General features: G+C 35.6%; 2 protein-coding genes across 2 annotated transcripts in view; both read right to left on the reverse strand.

Annotated features, from left to right (window-relative positions):
* Positions 1 to 305: 305 nt before the first annotated feature.
* On the reverse strand, positions 306 to 5,404 carry LOC123532990 (uncharacterized). The gene is made up of 2 exons (XM_045314633.2): positions 5,271 to 5,404; positions 306 to 2,541 (listed from the first exon to the last, which is right to left on the reverse strand). Exon 2 carries the CDS (start codon positions 2,530 to 2,532, stop codon positions 772 to 774), a length of 1,761 nt encoding a protein of 586 aa, XP_045170568.2. The 5' UTR covers positions 2,533 to 2,541; positions 5,271 to 5,404; the 3' UTR covers positions 306 to 771.
* A 9,365-nt stretch (positions 5,405 to 14,769) lies between these two features.
* LOC123532329 (adenylate cyclase type 5-like) overlaps positions 14,770 to 20,659 on the reverse strand; it is a 62,609-nt gene continuing 56,719 nt past the window's right edge. Inside the window, exons 18-20 of the mRNA XM_045313739.2 lie at positions 20,316 to 20,517; positions 18,016 to 18,140; positions 14,770 to 16,497 (exon numbers count right to left, since the gene is read on the reverse strand). Coding sequence (XP_045169674.2) covers positions 16,363 to 16,497; positions 18,016 to 18,140; positions 20,316 to 20,517 — 462 coding nt within the window. The 3' untranslated portion in view covers positions 14,770 to 16,362. The remainder of the gene's footprint in view (positions 16,498 to 18,015; positions 18,141 to 20,315; positions 20,518 to 20,659) is intronic.

Genomic DNA, 20,659 nt, shown 5'->3' on the forward strand with positions numbered 1-20,659 from the left:
AATGTTATCTTTCAAGTATTTACCATTAGAAAAATAAAACATTATTATAACATGTTTGAGCAAATAGATCTATTGAAACAGGTAAGTTTAACAATCTTTATACAACTCTGTGGCAAAACTGATAAATGTGGCGGACTATTTGAATTGCGCATGAAATTATATTTTGTGTTGTCAGTCTCAGCACCTCTTGAACTTTGTGGAAACTCGATATGTGGTTATAATAGTTTGGCGAATATCGCCAGCCTAAAAACGATTAATCGATAGATAATCGTCACATATACGTAGTTTCAGCGGAAGAAAAGAAATGACAGCTTGTCTAAAATTTATGTAATTATTTCCAAAATAAACTTTTATATAAAAAGCACTGCAATGAAACTTGTTACAAATAGTTGTTCAATAAATAATCTTTACCACAGTCATTGTTGCATGTTTTTTGGTTTTTTTTTTCGAACATTTCAACCAGTATGTTATAGCTCTTTCATTGCAGAGTGTACAAATATTTCAATAGTTAGCAAACAATTTTAAATGAATTTCATGCAACAGTTTATATGTTACTTTTGTCACTCTCCATAATTAATCTATGTCACAATTACATCGTTCTCGTTATTTAGAACTAAAGTGTCAACTAATAACCATTCTGAAAAAAAAGCGAAATTTGAGAATTGGTCACGTGTTGAAAAGTTGTTTTTTTTTTGGGCGTTTTTAAAGCACAGTTTTTTCCTTCCATTTGTACTATCTTCGGCAGGACAGACGACTTGCGGTATGCCGGGCTCAGAAAGATATTGGTTGATATGGAAAATAAGATTCGATGGGACAAGTACCAGGGACGATCTGACCATTGATTTGTTGATTTGCAGGTGGTCTGAATACGATATACCATTCCCTGTCACTGCTTAATACGCATGTCCATTCGGGTTGATCGAACATAAACATATCGCACTTGTAACAGATATAACATCTTGGATCTCTCTCCGAAGCCATCATGAGGAGTGCATTCTCTTTGAAATCTTGGTCTCGTAACATTTTCTTAATGTAACTCAGTGGTACAGGTTGATCACCACGAGCGAAGTTTTCATATATGCTCTTAGCAAGATTAACTGTCTCTTCCGTCGGAGGGAAAGTCAGGTACCATGTTGTGACTGTTGTCCAGTGTACGCTGGGATGTACCTCTCTCCGCATTGGCGGCAGACCGATGTCAACAACATGTACTAACTTTCCATCTTTTTCCATACCAGCAAGACATTGCTTGCGAAAAACGTATGGTGTTTCAAGAAGAACATAGTCTTTTACTTGCGAAATCTTGACTTTGGAACAACCTTCAAATTTTTCATAAAGGGTGTCAGCGACGACGGTTACATCTTTAGTATTTCCCAAATTCATTATGCAGTCATTTCTACACAATTGATAATTAGACATGCGCAATTCACTCTCAACCTGGGAGCAACAATGCATCGCTTCCTTCATGATTTCAACGCCTTTAATATCATCAGTGATGAAAATGAGATGATAAATAATGTTGTTCTTTCTCCCTCTCATCTCAAAAGTAAGAGGCATCGTCGCAGTTCCGAAAACGTTCTTCAGCATTCTTTCATAGGTGGCTGCACGGCTCTGAATGTTGTTCCGCCGCCCTCCATTGCCTTTACCATCGAACTGTCGCACAAGATACGTGACGTACTCATCCAACGACCCTGTTGGTATTCCCTTTTCTAAAGCCTTCATACGCAGGTACGGAATCCCATAAAGTGCCTCAATTCTTTCAGACAAGGTTTCATTCATTCTGTTTACAAAGCTACTCATGAAATTGATCAGCAGAAAATTGCCAGGTCCGACATATTTCTCAACATGAGTCATCGGCGTTTGGGAGAAGAAAAAAGGATCAAGGAATATTAGGCACTTTATCGAATCATTGTTTATCGAATCATTGTTTATTAGTAAGTTATCGGGTATGCAATTGGTAAATTCTTCGTTAATCAGTTTGCAGGAGATGGGATAATTTGGGTGCGTTATTTTGAACTGATAGTGGCCATCTTCTGTTTCGCTTTCTGTGTATGAAACATCTGGATTTGGAAAGAAATACTCGAGAACTTCAGCGATATTATCCTTCAAACTTTTAAAACATGCATCATCATTTTCCATGAAACACAGCTCTATTTTCGGCTCTACATTGGATGCGTTTTCTGAAAGTGACATCGTTGCGACCATATCAACAATCTCGGCGTCGATGTCTCTCTCACTTGACTGTATCCTCCAGAGTTTGTCATTCCCATGCTCTTTTCGGTAGAAGTGGTTCAAGCTCACCATCAGAGCAATCAGTGGAGAACCATAGGCTTCAATTTCAGCCGGCCATTCGTCACCATAACGACCAGCACCAGCAAAGCCATCTATTATTGCAGTAGTGCACTGCTGACCGTATTCATCTTTGGCTTGTTGTGTGATTGGGATGAAAGCCTGAAGATATTTCTTGTACATTAGCCTTTTGACACGACTGTCAGGACTATGCGGTGTGCCGCTAGTGAAGAATTCGCACGACATATTCTATTCCTAAGAAGAAGAAAAACCTATGTTAGCATATAGCTGGGAGAATCGAAAGCGAAACTTTGCCCAATTTAAAAACAATATACAGATATTGATCCTTTATCATCAACACACTCTTGATCACGAAACCTTCTTAAAACTGCACCAGTTGAAAGGAGTAACAAAATGTTACAACACATACAAACGCAACTTCATTTTTAAAAGTTTTTTTTTTCTTTTGCATAGACATGTTGCTTTTATTATCACTGAGGTATCCTGAAAGTTTCAGAACAATCCGTTCAAATAGTCAAAATTTACTTTTTTTGAGAAATGACTGATACTTACAATAGATAATGCCCCATCGCTTATCCAGATATATAGTATTATTTACATGTTGAATGCTGTATATTATCAATAATATTGCCTTAAAGAGAAATGAAGGGAAATCCATGTTACAGAAAAGGCGGATCACACAGCCATACATCTAGATAACCGTATACAAGCAGTCTTTGGTAATCAATATATGTAACAATGTATATGCATATAATAATTGCAGTGTGGCGGTTGTAATCATTTTAGTTGATAAAACTCACTAATCGTAAAATTTATTTAATTAACTCTCTTCTGCTTTGTAGTTTTCAATATACTGCTGCATATTACAGGCGGCAGAAAATAAATTTAGTTGTCGCAGTTTTAGCCCTTCTTCTGCATGTTTGGAAACGTGATAAATGACTGCATTCTTGTCCTATTAAAAATGTAATTCATCTTGAATCTTTTTTATTATCAATAATCGTAATTGATTATGCAATCCCGAAAAAAATGATTTATCACACCGCACACTTTTCTTATAACTATTTGAAATAATGTTTTACTCGATATTATGAAATACAGGGTATATTGATTACCGGACCTCAACGGGTTACGTAGATGCTCTTCAGGTCCGGTGCAAAACAGATTCTGTGTACGGGGAAATTGGTAATGTCCAGATCGGCACATGGTAAAATCTGCACAGCAACATAGATTGGCAAGATATTGTAACAATGATATTTACAGCATGTTCATTACGATGGCACATTTCTGGCACGAGATAGCTTGGTAGCTATTGTATGGTGGCATATTTCTGCCACGAGATAGCTAGGTAGCTACCGCGATACTTCAAAAATTATCTTGAAAGTTTTCTGAAAAGATTGTCTCAATAGTGTTTTTTTTTTTTTTTAATATTATTGCGATAACTTACATTATTTTCTGATACTTTTTTGCGCAAATGCCCACAACTGCTATCTGTTAGCTAGATATCCTTCCTCGATACTTTCAGAAATTATCTCGATATTTCAAACTTTTCTGCAAAATCTAAAGTTTCCTGGAAATGAAAGGTATATCGGGAAAAAATATATCATTGCTATAATGTTTTTAACTTTGCTGGAAAGTTTAAAATATCATCGTGATAGTTACCGAGCATCTCGTGGCAGTTCCAAGCATTAACGCGAAATTTTGCGCTAAAACATTTTCAGGAAATGAATAAAAAAAAATCAAGAAAATATTATTTATTGCTTAAATGTTTTCAGAAAAAAATGCACACATATCCTTGGAAGTTTACAAATTATCGTGATAGCTACCTAGCTATCTCATGGCAGAAATATGCCACCATACTACTGCAATCATTTGAAAATGTTATCATGATAAAGCGAATTTTTCTGAAAAGATTATCTCAATAGTTGAAAGTTTCCTGGATTGCGATAATTTACATTAGTATCTCGATATTTTTGGCGTTAGTGTCCGAGTTGCCATTTATTAGCTAGATAGCTATTTCGATACTTTCAGAAATTATCTTGATATTTCGAACTTTTCTGAAATCTTTATCTCAACAGCCTAAAGTTTCCTGGAAATCAAAAGCATATCTTGTAAATGATAATTAAATGCGATACAGAAAAATGCACAACTTTTCTGGAAAGTTTAGAATATTATCGTGATACCTACTAATTAAGTATCTCGTTGCAGTTTCAAGCACTAACGCGAAATTTTGTGCTAAAATATTTTCTTGAAACAAATAAAAAAGTCTAGAAAATATTATGTTTTGCTGAATTTTTTTCCCAGAAAATTCACGAATTTCTTGAAAATTTTACAATATTATCGTGATAGCTACCTAGCTATCTCGTGGTAGAAATATGCCATCATACTTCATGAATAATTCTTTTGAACATAAGAACACTTGTGCAGGCCAGTCACTATATAAAAACAACAGATATATATATTATATTAGGAAAAAGCTGAAAGCTAGGAATAGAGGAAGAACGTTGTTTTACACCATCCGAAATTTTATATTTTAAATTTAATCATGAATTTAAAGGTTATCCAGGAAATATACAAACAGCAAAATTTTACATCTATCAGGTATTGTTAATTAGTTTTAAAGGTAAAGTAGATTTCCTTGGAGCACAGAGCGTGACAGCAAACACAGCCAGGGCCATACATAACAAAGTAAGCCCTGGCACTAATACAATCTGTTCACATAGTGGAAAGATAAAGCAGACGGATTGCTTAAAAAATCCAACAAAAAGTATATTTCAATTATATGCTAGAAAAAATAAGGATTGGGAAGGGGTTGTGAGGGGGCAAGATGAATATTTGATAGGGAAAGCCACGCCTACAAGAAACCACAGCAGTGTAGCCATGGACGCGCACAAGACAAACACCTACAAACATGGATATCTGTATCGTTTATTAATACGTAAAAAAGGGAATTCATTGAATCTCACCTCGAGGTTTTCCCGGTAGAAATGTTCTGTTAATATACACTGTAGAATCCTTTTTGTTAATTCTTCTCCCATCGATTTGATGTGTGATACTAGTAATTTTACTTTGCCTTTTTTTCTTTTATCATATTACTTTATCTTATCTAAATGTATGACACTTAGTCATCACTCTGCTTATTGTCTAACTGTCGACTATCAAACAATTGAATTGTTTTCCAAAAGGGAAGTCTTCTTAGGGGGACTTTCTCACTTTCCGCCTTCAGAACTGTGCTCTGTGGTGTATATACGGGGGAAATCGTTCGTTTGCTTATAATTTCCTTCGTGACTTATATTGTTAATACAAAAAACATCGAAGACAGGGAAGCGAGAGCCTTCCTTGAAATAAAACGTCTGACAAACATTATTATTCACACTTTTTTCAAACACTTCTTCTATTTTTTTACGGACAAAATGTGTAGGTAACATAAACACTGAAATTTTGGTGAAGTCCTTGGTAAAAGTTTTGAAAATGTGTGACGATTTGAGCCGAGGAAATCACTCATTTTCTTATTTTCAGCGTTTTTAACTTATTTAAATCCGTCAAGAAATAGAAAATATAAGCAAAATATCATTTGAATCGTATTTTTTCCCTCTCGATTCCGAAAAGTAAATGGGTTGGCATCTTCTCATTCATATGGTGAAAGAATGCCAAATACAGCTGTAATTTCAGGTATTATGCATCACAACCCCCTGTCATCGTTAAATACGTTTCGCATTTTAAGAACTTAGCAGCCTTTGTAGATTGGACATCCTGGAAACTCTCGTAAGCAATCATAATGAGTGGATTCTCTTTTAAATGAACATTTGGAATGTATGATACCCTTTTTCTTTATTTCTTGAAGTTGAGTAAGTTAATTAGAATACTTGACGCCATACTCTGCAAATAAAGCAAGAAAAATTGTTGTTTCATCCGGGGATGGGGGTTGAGACGGGTCTTTTGGATTCGGATTGTTGATAATCCCTTAATCTATCAAATGCAAATATAAAATCAAAGGCCTAAAGGGCCTGAGTCGGCTAATGATTGATGTACTGACAGTATAGTCTACCAGTTTCAGTTTGTTTTTAGTTTTTTTCTTAAAATTTCATAACACAGCTCGATATTTACCCAAAATATTATATCCGGATACGATTACACTTTTCTCCAGTTTGAACAATATATTTTACAAATTGTGATGATACGAAGACATTTAGCAGCAACTGGCAGTATCTGACATTGAAGTTTACGGTTAAATTACCTCTTATTTAAATCTTTTCATAAAAAAGTTGTTTCGTTTCGTGAAAGCAGCCAAACATAGACGATCTACTTTCGATTTCAAAAACTACAAGAAAATACAATTTAATGTTTCGCCGATTTGTTTATTTCTCGAAAAATAAGAATTAAAATCATTTTTAATATCAGTAGTAACTAAACAAATCAGTAAGAGCTTCTTCTTCCGATAATTTATCCGTTTACTGACTGCAAAATTCAATCCACGCAAATTTTATAGAAATCATACGATGCGTGTTTACGTTCAATGTGGGAGAATTAAGGCTGATCGGCTATGTTACCTAACGCATCCAGACGATTCAGATTTTGTTTTTAAAAAAGCATAGTGTGCGTTTCTGTAATTTTATATACGTTTTTATACGCTTAGAAATTATTAGACATGCGTATTTGCATTATTTCTATACGTAATTTACGCTAATACACATCTTATCTGGAGCCCTGTGGAACTATTTTTTTGTCTTTCGCTGGATGTTATCCAAGCTTTGTAAGCCCGCGCAATTCTTAAAATGCACATTTATGCTTAATGAGTTACATTCGAGTATTGCACAATTACAAGTCATAAATATGACAGATTACATCGTATATTGGTCATAGCAAAGGGAATTGACACAACTTAACTTCATTCATGCAGTGAACTATTTGAAGTTTGAGAAATCTAATGGAACTACATCCCTTCACGTGTTATTCGGTCCATTTAGAGAATCGCTGAACAGCAAGGACTCGTCAAAAGGCTTTCAGCCTTTAGCCGACTCAACTAGAAATTATACTGAAATGAAAAGAAATAGTCCACTTAAAATGCACTTATTCTCATCTTGGTTTCTACAAGCAGAGGGAAGGGGCCTCCGTGGCTGAGTGGTTAGAGTCGTTGACTTCAAACCATTTGCCCCTCATCGATGTGGGTTCGAAACCTCATTTGGGGCGTAGAATTCTTCACGTGAGGAAGCCATCCTGCTGGCTTACGGAAGGTCGGTGGTTCTACCCAGGTGCCCGCTCGTGATGAAAGTATGCACGGAGGGGCACCTGGGGTCTTCCTCCACCATTAAAGCTGGAAAGTCGCTATATGACCTAAAATTGTGTCGGTGCGACGTTAAACCCAACAAAATAAAATAAATAAATAACAAGCAGAGGGAAATAAAATTCCTTTACTATTCTCGTGCAAATTCCGATATTTGCTGGCCTAAACCATCATATTTTCGGCCTCTTCCTGCCCTTTAGCCTTCAAATGCCTTTGAAAATTGACAGTAAGCTTTGTGAACTTTTTTCAGCATTTTTTCAGTGAGGAGCAGAGCTTTTTAGCCAAAAATAGGATCACAGGTTTGTCAGTCTGGCATTTATTAAGGAATATATATTAACAAGGGAGACAACCCCTTAAGAAGATCGCCCCTGTTTGTAAACGAGTTATTACATTGTTTATTGTATTTTGATAGCCGACAGTTAGACAATAAGCAAAGTGATGACTAAGTGGCATACATTTAGATTATAGATAAAGTAGTAATGTAATAAAATCATATGACCACGTATGAAAAAGAGGCAAAGTACAAAACCTAGTATCAGGGACACGCATCAAATCGATGTGAGAATGGCTGTAATGTTTGTAATTTGGCTGTTATCAATGTATCTTCAGATAAAAGCAAAGGCTTCTGGTTGACACCATTCTCTCTAGAAAACTTGATACCTCGGTGATATTCTTGGACTGATTTTTGTTTCCTTGACTTTTCACTGACTTCGTGTAATTCCATTTTCACAGACCATGATTTTCAATTTTTTTTATATAATTTCTTTCTACATAAAACATGGAAAAGTAGGAACCTAACGCTAACGGTGTTTAAAGTCTTCTGGAGGGATCGGCCATAAGGGTAACTGGTGGCGACTATAAACACACTTACAATGTACTTACAAACGAATAAACATGTCAAGAAATGCAAGCTTCAAATTGTGAAATTTCTATATCAAAGAGTAATTGCGTTCATGGCCAGTTATCATTAACAAATCCGTTCTATGTAACTATAGATAAGGAAGAACACTGTTTAATGTCTGCCAGTTTATTATGTGTGATACTGTTAGTCTTTGTAACAGTAGCAAGCTTTCAAGCACTACTGTCAAAAATAGGGGCTCCTGGGTGACCTCAGGCCTAAATATATACTGTTGTTTGTTATTTATTTTTAGGAGTATGCTTGGCGGTTATAAATAATTTATGCGTTTGAGTGAAAAGAATTAGAGCATAACTATGTTTCATGAAGCTGTAGCCTAGGAACTCATGGAAACCGATAGAAGCATCATTTGTAAATGAATCTTAAATAAATTAACTGGTTCATTATATGCATGACTTTGTGTAAAATGTTTTTAAGTTCAGACAGAAATTACCAAAAAAATAGGGATAATTTTAAAACATAACGGCTTTTTTTTTTTTAGGAATTTGGCCCTTTCTAAGTGTTTTTTCTTTTTTAAGAATTTAACTGAAGCCTACAAAATCAGGATTATTAAAGAATTTTAGGGTTTTCTTCTCTTACCCACAATACTGAAACGTGCTTTATGTTCCTTCTTATATCACCTAATCATATATTAAATAAAAAATAAAAACAGTTTATCACAAATGTTTACTTCCAAATAAACAAGTGAATGAAGTATTGCCATGCAATACAAAGTCCCCTACTGGAAGGCACCTAATTTTCTCTACTGCAGTATAACATAATGAACTGATATCTGTCAATGATGTATAAACAATATTGTACTATATATACAATATGTTATAACAAAACACTTGGATTAAAATTTATATATATAAAAACCTATAGTTGTTTTCATATTGAATTTTTTTGGCTGATTATAAAAATGTTATCATGTAAGTTATTTATAGTAACAACAAAGGGAAATTAATCTTAAAAAAAAAAAAAAAAAAAAAAAAAAAAAAAAAAAAAAAATATATATAATATAAGTCCACAAGAAACTCTTTACCAGGTAGAGATAGGTCAAAATACACCTAAAAATTGGATGTAACATGCATGCTGTACCACAGAAAAGTGGTCACGATTTTTCTCTACCGCCAGTAATAAAAAAGTTACAATAAAATCTATTTATAGTAACAACAAAGGGACGTAATTCTAAAAACAAGGGTGCCTCATGGTGGTGAACATTTGGTCCAAGTTACATCAAAATCCCTCCATGCATGAAGAAGAAATGTTCCGTACAAAGTCATTCTTGAATTTGACCTTTGACCTCTAAATATGACCTTGACCTTAGACCTAGGGACCTGGTTCTTGCGCATGACATGTTGTCTCATCCAGGGGAATATTTGTGCCAACTGATATCTAAATCCTGCTTTGCATGACAAAGTTATAGACCGGACAGGAAAAAAATCCTCTTGACCTTTGATCTCAAAGTGTGACCTTGACCTTTGAGCTAGGGTACTGGGTGTTGCGCATGACACGTCGTCTCATCATGGGAAACATTTATGCCAAGTAATATTGTAATCCCTTGATGGATGACAGAAATCTGGATCGGACAGGGAAAAAACCTTATTGACCTTTGACCCCCAATTGTGACCTTGACCTTTGAGCTAGGGGTCTGGGATTTGCGCACGACACGTCCTCTCATCATGGGGAACACTTGTGCTAAGTGATATTAAAATTCCTTAATGAATGTCAGAGTTATGGACCGGACACGAAACAGACCCTGTTCATGCTATGTTAACATTTGACTGCTAAGTGTGACCTTGACCTTTGAGCTAGGGGGTTTGAAAGTTGTGCATGACACATCGTCTTATTATGAGGTACATTTGTGCCAAGTAATATTAAAATCCCTTCATAGATGGGAGAGTTATGGACCGGACAGGAAAAAAGCCTTGTTGACCTTTGACCTCAAATTGTGACCTTGACCTTTAAGCTAGGTGTCTAGGTTTTGCGCATGACACGTCGTCTTCTCATGGGGAACATTTGTGCCAAGTAATATTAAAATCTCTTCATGGATGGGAGAGTTATGGACCGGACAGGAAAAAAGCCCTGTTGACCTTTGACCTCAAACTGTGACCTTGACCTTTGAGCTAGGGGTCCGGGTTTTGAGCATGACACGTCGTCTCATCATGGGGAACATTTATGCCAAGTAATATTAAAATCCCTTCATGGATGGGAGAGTTATGGACCGGACAGGAAAAAAGCCCTGTTGACCTTTGACCAACAATTGTGACCTTGACCTTTGAGCTAGGGGTCCGGGTGTGGCGCATGACACGTCGTCTCATCATGGGGAACATTTGTGCCAAGTAATATTAAAATCCCTTCATGGATGACAGAGTTATGGACCGGACACGAAATTGCGGACGGACGGACGGACGGACAGACGGACGGATGGAATGACGGAAAAGCGCATTCCTATAGTCCCCGAAACTGGTTTTCAACCAGTAGGGGACTAATAAACAGTTCATAACAATAACATATCATATCTAAATATTACCATATCACTTATCTAAACAGGTATTAGCCAGTTGTGGAGAGACAAATATTATTCAAATATAATCAGATAATGGAGCTTTTGGCATCCTGACTACCTCATAAAACTCTAAACAAGGTACTGAAAAAGCAGATTAAAAATTATTTTTGGTGTGACCTTGCCAATCTCAATCTCAACTTCAATGTCAGTCTGATAAGATGAAGATAAAATGTATTTAGATTATGTAATCTTTAACAAAAGTGAAAGTAAAAAGTATTAGTTAACATCCAAATCAGAACTGGAAGTTTTTAAGTCCCATAACCTGAAATTCTTAGATTCGGAAACATTACCTTTTCTATTAACTCTTTTTATGAAAGCAGTTGGCATTTCACTGTAACAATGCATGAATGTATCAAGAAAGAAATCATGAAAAAAAAAAAGACTAAATTAGTTACGAGCTATGATGTTAGTTCCAGCTAGGACTGGCCTAAAAACTTTCAAAACTTTTGTCACAGATGTACAGACTGGAAAATCTCTAATGCCCAAATTACCTACATTTTGAAGACATACAAAAACAAGTTATTTCATTTCTATTTACAATCTTAACGATTTAATGTTGGATCTACTTTAAAATCAGAAATTTACAAGGATTTATTTTCTCTATATTTAAGTACTCTACATATCTGCAAAATTAAATATTCATGAAAACATATGGTAATTATTGTTTTAAATGACATTATATGTGTTTATGTTGGCCATATGTCATGAAAATTCTACCATGGGGACCAGTTCCAGTTTCAAACATCGAAAATGTTTAGCCATTTTACAAAAGCCATGAGAAACCAAGAAAATAATATATACCTGCCTATTTCATGAGAAGGGGAATTTTATGATGGAAATTTGAGCAGGAAAACTGCCTGAATAGACTGAGCATGCAAAACACATTTAAAATACGATACGCATATATCATGTAGAAATAGTGGCTAAAGATGCAATATTATCTGATATGTAGACATAGATATCAAATCAGGAAGAAATTTTAAAACATTCCATCAGGGTGTTTTCTATCAACTTCTTCCTAAACTATCTACAACATTATTAATCGTCATTCATTATTCCAAAGAACAAAATGATAGTAAAAAAAAAATATATTCATTACTTTTTTGTTAATCAATAAAATTCTATTTTTATTATAGAATCAAGTCATTTACTATAATAGATAGCAAAACATATGATACAGTTAAACATGGTCAACAGTCCACCTCAATGCAAGTTTTACTGTATATAAGCTGCACCATAAGAAAACCAATATAGTGGCTTTGCGACCAATATGGATCCAGACCAGCCTGCGCATCTGTGCAGACTGGTCAGGATCCATGCTGTTCGCTTTCAAAGTCTATTGCAGTTTAAGAAACTGTAAGTGAACATCATGGATCCTGACTAGACTGCGCGGATGCGCGGAGGCTGGTCTGGATCCATGCTGGTCACAAAGCCAATATGTTGGTTTTCCCATGGCATGGCTCATATATGTGATACATGCAGTTGGTTGTGATAGTGAGGAATAAATATTACTATATTCCATTACAAGTTTGTTTCTTTTCTTCACATCAATTTCTTTATTTAATTTCAGGTGAAATTATTAATATTACTGTATATTCCCTTATTAATTTCCTCCCTCTATCAAATGACCCTACCAATTTTTATGGATAGTAAAATTATCTAAAATGCCTTTCTGAAAGAAAATTAATGTTTAATAAAGCAAAATGAGTAAAGAAATGCACAAATTCACACACACAAAAATGTTGTCAAAAGGTGCAAGATTTAAAGGGGTCTGTTTGGCTGGGTCACTGTCAATGAGAAGAACTGTATATACTATAGCTCTAGTCAAGCCACAATTACCATATACAGTAACATTTTATCAACATCTTTTGAAGAATGATAAATAAACCTTTTTTAAATTAGATAAAAAAAGTCAATTTTTTTTTTTTTGCACCATAATAAACACCCCTATCTTTTGGAATGTAAAGCCCCCACAGATGTGAAAAAGGGAATATACGGTATACATCGATCATTAGAACTCAAAAAGTGATAAAATGACATCATTTTTAGTTGTTGTTTTTTTTTTAAATATATTAACAAATTATCAAAATTCCAATTTTGATTTACAAATTTTGTATTTTGAGGATTTTAATTTTGAATAATATTGAATAATACTGTATGATAATTCAATTTTTTGGGCATAAAATTCTGAGGTTTTAGCAAAAATGGCTTTTTTCATGGCAACATGAATTTGTGGACTTCAAATTTTAAGGATACAACAATTTCCATTTTATTTTTTGTTCCTTGCAATTAAAGTTTGTCAACTGACATAGCCATGAAAATGATTTCCCAATGAATATTCAATTAATTCACAGTACATAATTATTGTTTCCTGTTCGAAAACTTTCCATCATAACTTCATGACTTTGTTAATGAAACTTACTTAAACCCTTACCATGCTAAATTTCTAGAATGAACTTGCCCATCTTTCAATTTGGACAGTACCATTAATTTTTAAAAGGGGTACTTACCTAAAAGATATTGACTGAATAGGGACAGTGCAGATCCGTCTGATAAGGGTTAAAATGATACAATAAATTTTTGCTAAACAATTGTTCTGCAAGTTTTGTTAAAAAACTGTTTTTATTTCTCACTTTCATGTTTTTTTTATTTTTCATGTACAGCTGCAGATAACTGAATACTTTACCTTGCATTTTCTAATCAAAACAAAATAATGCTAAAATCGGAATGAAAATCAACACTCCTCTGGACCATTTACAAATTTTACATTAAAATGAAGGTGTCTCCAGATGTACACCACATTACCAAGTTTCAAAAACAGATAGTAACACTTATGAACTGTCAAAAATGTAAATGAAAACCCATGTATGTATTATATTCTGTATATTTAGTTTACTTCATACCATATTTTTAATGTAATATAAGCAGTACAATTTCCAATAAGTTAAACATAAACTTTCAGATGGAATGAAGATAAAATTTTGATATAATTGAACAAGAGCTGTCACTAATGGTGACAAATGCCCCCGCAGCACCTTGACCTTTGACCTGGTGACCCCAAAGTCAACAGGGGTAGTGTACTCAATAAGTACTATTAGCATGTGAAGTTTGAAGGACCTGGGTGCAGTGGTTTGCGAGTAGAATGCTTTCATGCAAAAAGTTAACATTGGTCCCGTGACCTTGACCTTTGATCTGGTGACCCCAAAGTCAGCAGGGGTCGTGTACTCAATAAGTACTATCAGCAGGTGAAGTTTGAAGGTCCTGGGTGCAGTGGTTCGCGAGTAAAGTGCCTTCATGCAAAAAGTTAACATTGGCCCCTGTGACCTTGACCTTTGACCCCAAAGACAGTAGGGGTCGTGTACTCAATAAGTACTATCAGCAGGTGAAGTTTGAAGGTCCTGGGTGCAGTGGTTCGCGATTAAAGTGCCTTCATGCAAAAAGTTAACGTTGTGACGAACGAACAAACAAACGAACTAACGGACGGACAGTTGAAAACTAATATGCCTCCCTTTGGGGGCATAAAAACTGTATGCGGTATTTTAATCTGCCTTGGTGGTCAAATTGAGCAGGAAAAATGTGTGTGTGTAAGGGAAGTGGGGGGGTAGGGGAGGGGGATTAAACTTGACTGCTTAAGCTAGTGCTAAGCAGGTCAACAAGAGGTGTTGCATATGTCCTTACATCTTATAAAAAATCTCAATCAAAGCAAGTCTGCTATTATTTTGTAGAAACCATTTTACTCAAGATCAACATCAAAAATTTCATTTTTTTTAAACAGAGAGAAATATAACATAATGTATTAAAAAAAAATAATATCAATATTTTAAACCCTTATCATGCTGGACACTATTGATTCTGCCTTTGCCACCAGTGTAGATCATGATCAGCCTGCACATCTGTGCAGTCTGATCAAGATCTGCACAGTCTGCCATATTTTTTTTACAGTTAATGGTACTGTCCAAACTGAAAGATGAACAAGTTCATTTGAAAATGTTCGACTAGAAATGGTCTAACAGTCACTAGATTTTAACAACTATTCATTTTACAAAATGTACCACATTACAATGAATAAGAGAGTAAGGTCTTTAAATAATTACTGATATACACAAGATTTTTTCCAGCAAATCACAGATTTATAGAGAAAATCACAGACTGAAAAAAAAATCAGAATAAGATTTTTGGCTCCTGAAAGACGAAGCAAACTATCACATCTAATTATCATAGACATGCAGTTTGAATACAAATGAGCTGCACCATGAGAAAACCAACATAGTGCATTTGTGACCAGCACGAATCTAGACCAGCCTGCGTATGCACGCAGTCTGGTCAGGATCCATGCTGTTCGCTAACGGTTTCTATAATTGCAATAGGCTTTGAAAGCAAACAGCATGGATCCTGACCAGAATGCACTATGTTGGTTTTCTCATGGTGCGGCTCATAAATATTTCTAACAATATACAAAACAAAACACACTGAAACGTAACCATACAAGAAAAATCACAGCTGAAAAGCTACCTCATAACAATTAACATCTTTTGCTTATTTACATACATTAATAAATTAGGTAACAATACACCCGATATTGCACATGGTAAAATATAATGCTTTGGAAAACAATAGTTTACCAACATATGAACTCTTATCAATACAAAACACACATTTTCTTTCACTTTCATTTACAGGAAAAAACTCAAATGACCTTGACCTTCAAATGACCTTGACTGTGCTCTTGATGACCTTCAACCTGTAACATGCTGATTTGTTAAGCGCTAGTCAAGAATCGTTTTGTTTTCATTCTAAATCAGTCCACTAATTTTTTCATGCAGTTTTTCATAAAATCATCTGACCTTGAATCTTCTACAGTGACCTTGAAGCTGTATCAAACATTATCACAAGCACTTGCTAGCTGTAATTAAATTTATTTTCCAATTCCTTCAGTCAGTAGGTATGACCTGTGAACCTTGTTTGATGACCTTGAAACTGCATTCAACAGGTCACCACAAGTCCTTGCTTGCTGTTATATACACACATGTTTTATCCTGTTCCTCTAGATGGTCTGTCCTGTTATATACACACATGTTTTATCCTGTTCCTCTAGATGGTCTGTCCTGTTATATACACAAATGTTTTATCCTGTTCCTCTAGATGGTCTGTCCTGTTATATACACAAATGTTTTATCCTGTTCCTCTAGATGGTCTGTCCTGTTATATACACAAATACTTTATCCTGTTCCTCTAGATGGTCTGTCCACCAGGAAGTGTTTTATCCTGTTCCTCTAGATGGTCTGTCCTGTTATATACACAAATGTTTTATCCTGTTCCTCTAGATGGTCTGTCCACCAGGAAGTAAGTGACCATCTCTCCCTTGCCTTTCACAGTGACCATACCTCGACATTCCAGCATATATCCGAGAGGTTCGAGAATATTGTACATATCCTGCGTAACCTGCAACAATTTCAATCAATGATCAATAAAATAAAGTTCCACATTGCAATATCAACCTTACCTTTGACAAGTTTCTTGCACTAAGGCAAGACAAAAATACGGAGGAACAACGACTGAGCATCAATGGCCCCAGCACTAGGCCCAACTTGAGCAAATTATATACTGTTTTTAGTATATCTCTTTACTTACACCATGGGGTGCAACATTTTACAAATCAGGGCATTAAACAATGCCCTCAATTTTTAGTAAATATAAACTATAAATCCAACTTTTAAGTACTAGTATACAAGTAGGTACCCTGAAGAGGAGAATTTATATATACCTGTATACTGTCAGGTACTCCTGTGAGGAGATATTTACATAAACCTTTATACAATCAGATATCCCTAAGAGAAATTTATATACACCTGTATGCAATCAGACATCCCAAAGAGGAGAAATTTATATTTACAGTCGTATACCGTTACCTCGATATTCAAGGGACTGTAAAAATTGCATCGACGTATCCGAAGTTCGACGTAACGATATCAACTATCTGGGACTTCTTTGTACATGTGTCGGACGTCTTTATTGTCATTATATCCAATGTTTTTTTTTTCAGAGGGTATGAAAGGGGGGGGGGGGAGAAATAATATAAAACGTAAATACGATTTTAATTTTATTTACAAATAAAATATCTTTATTAGCATTAGCATTTTTATTCCTTCCCTAAACAAGTCTGAATGCAGTGGTAACGTTCCTTGTTGAGTAGTCATTTTGACTGTGCTTCAATAACGAAAATTTGCCAGTTAAATACCTGTATTGTTACTCAATCCTAAATGGCAGATTTTTACTCCGTCAAACAGAAAATATTTCATCCAAATTAGTTGTTATATTTGAAAACAGCTTTCATGCTTGCACGGTGTTTTATAACACTAATTATTGGGAATAAAATGCAAACTTCCTGACATTTAAATTGGATTAAAGATAAAATAACAAACAAAACAAAGACACAAACTAACTTGAATATGATTAATACATCGCCGGACAACAATAGGTTGATTTTCACACCTTACAAGTAACACGGATATTTTTTGACTAGCTGTGATATCGACGAAACCAGGTGTAAAAACAGTACAGGTAAGTTGACGGTACTGAACAATCTCATCGAGCTAAACAAAATATCGAGCTAATCATATCGAGGTAATGATAAATGATTACATTAAGATAAATAGGGGAAAATCGGGACCGACTCAAACACATCGTGCAAACCGGAGTATCGAGCTAACTGATATCGAGGTAACGATATTCAACTGTACCTGTAAACAATCAGATATCCCTAAGAGGAGAAATTTATATATACCTGTAAACAATCAGATATCCCTAAGAGGAGAAGTTCATATATACCTGTGAACAATCAGATATCCGTAAGAGGAGAAATTTATATATACCTGTATACAATCAGGTACCTCAGTGAGGAGAAATTTACATATACATGTATACAACCAGTTACCCCTGTGAGGAGAAATTTATTTATACCTGTATACAGTCAGGTATCCCCGTGCTGTCCATTCTGCTGGCAACATTTACTGTATTACCCCAGATATCATAGTGAGGTTTCTTGGCTCCTATAACCCCTGCAACAGCTGGCCCTACATTCATTCCTGAAATCATTGTTAGTCAACGATTTATATTCTATTACACTAACTACAATAGATTAATATTGTGCCCTTTTTATGATAAAGGCATTTTACATATAAAGGCAGCCACACAGGGCACAAATAAATCCTCTCATAGTCCAGTAACAGAGTGATGTGACAAGACGGACATCTATTAGATACAAGCCCGCCTGGCTAACTTAGCCTAGCTCTTTGCAAACACACAGTCTGGATCATTAACATGGCAGGTGCATTTGTTTTTTATTTTTGATTTAACACCATTTTAACAGTATTTCAGTTATGTAACAGCACGCAGTTAACCAAACCAGTGTCCCTAGATTCTGTACCAGCTCAAACCTGTTCTCGGCAAGTAGCAGCCAGCTTCCTCACATGAATCAGAGAAGGAGGATGAATGATTTTAGGCACAATGTCATTTATCAAATGGTCACAGAGAACATACGCCTGCCAAGGATTGAACTCATGTCCCTGTGAACAGTAGATCTGTTCTATATCTACTGAGCTAAGCGAGCCGGCTCTGACAAGTGAGTAACAGCTATACATGCAAGGCTGTCTTTCCTAAGATTATCTGTACTGGCTTCTTAGTTAGATACTCAAGAGCATCTCAGAAATTTCAAGTGCCTGAATCAGGATTCAAACCCCGGATTTCTAGACTGACAGTCAAGCATGTTACCACTAGACCATACAATTATTAAAGCGTTCCCTTTAAAACACACATGTATCCTGAGCAATCTGGACGATAACTAAAACTAATGGAAGAATACAACTCACTGGAGTTTTCAATACTAAGGGAAAATATATTTTCACAGCTACCCATTAGGTATTCAAACATTTTCATGTACAATGTAATGATTATAGTACGTATTGACTAGAAAGGTACGTATGCAAAGTAATTAGCAAACATTATTGACTCTCTACTTGTTCCACTACGGACAATATGGGCTTAAAACGTAAGACTTCAAACTCCCAGTAGAAAAACATAATGTCTCCCACCACATACCAGGCAGAAACTGTAAAATGTCACAAATTAAGAGCCACAACTCCTGGGAAAACCACTGAACCATACCACTCCAACTATAAACAAAGCTCCTTTGAAATTTGGTGGAATGGCAACGAGTAGTATTGGAGAAGTAGGACAGATCAAAGAATTTGACAAATCAAGGGTTATGACTCTTCTGAAAACCATTTAATCAAAACATGACGATAATATGAGCTGCGCCATGAGAAAACCAACGTAGTGGCTTTGCGCCCAGCATGGATCCAAACCAGCCTGCGCATCCGCATGGTCAGAAGATTTTTTTAGAAAATGCTGACAGGTGGACGACTGATGATGGACAACGCATATTGAGTGGTCACAAAAGCTCACCATGAGCCTTTGGCTCAGGTGAGCTAAAAAGAGACAAAACGTCACAAATTTTGATGAATCTAGGGCCACAACTGAAAAACAAAGAACTGGAATATGTTGATGACATGCACAACTAGGCATGGCAATGACCACTTTTGTGAAGTCTAAGTGTAATTCCTCCAAGTTGTATCAGACCAGTTGCCCAGACAAGGTAAAATACAACAAATCAAGGGTCATAACTCCACTGAAAATCACTGAATGGGAACATGAAGACAATATGCACAATGAGGCTTGGCACTGATAACATCTGTAAGGTTTGGTGGAAATCTGCCCAATGGTGTAAGAGAAATTGCGAAAATATCATAAAATTTGACAAAAACAGGCCATAACTCAGCTAAAAATCATCGAACCGGAAAATACTTGGCACTGATCACTCCTACGAGGTTTGGTAAGAGAAGTGACAGAATCATTGTATATTTGATGAATCAAGGGCCATAACTCCACTGAAAATAACTGAGCCAGAAAATGCTGATAATATGCACAACTGGGCTTGGTAATAACCACTCTTTTGAAGTGGGGTGTCAATCCATCCAAAGGTATCAGAGGAGTTGTGTTGACAAATGTTGGTACAGACAGACAGACTGACAGACAGTACTAAATCAATATAATCTCCCACACTACATGTGAAAGGCATAATTATGCAAGTCTTAACTTCTAAGTTTTCATTGTATGCAGCATACGGTGGTTAGGGGTGAAGAGTTACTTTCCCTGTATATTGTAATTCCAGTGGTACAAATGAATATTAATGATGTATTTACCTATGCGCATTTTAAAGTTATTGAAAGAGTGTTGATTGACACTTCTGAGCTGTTCCTGTATAGTAAATGCGTATTCCGTCAATGCTACCACATGACTCATGTCCTCGTAGCTGGTTTCTGGCGTAAGTCCGCTAGCTGCCATATAAGTATAACCAATTGTTTTAATCTTCTCTATACATCTGAATTTTGTTTCCTCCAAAATCTGAAACAAGAAAAAAAAGAACTCTTGACTGCACTGCAGGCTCATACATAATTATCTCATAAAATTTTACATTCTGTCCCAATTAAGTTAACTTCAACAAGCTCACAGACAGACAGACAGACAGACAGACTGTTTTTTTGTG

Source organism: Mercenaria mercenaria, chromosome 11 (assembly GCF_021730395.1).
Source record: "Mercenaria mercenaria strain notata chromosome 11, MADL_Memer_1, whole genome shotgun sequence".
Lineage (NCBI taxonomy): Eukaryota > Metazoa > Mollusca > Bivalvia > Venerida > Veneridae > Mercenaria > Mercenaria mercenaria.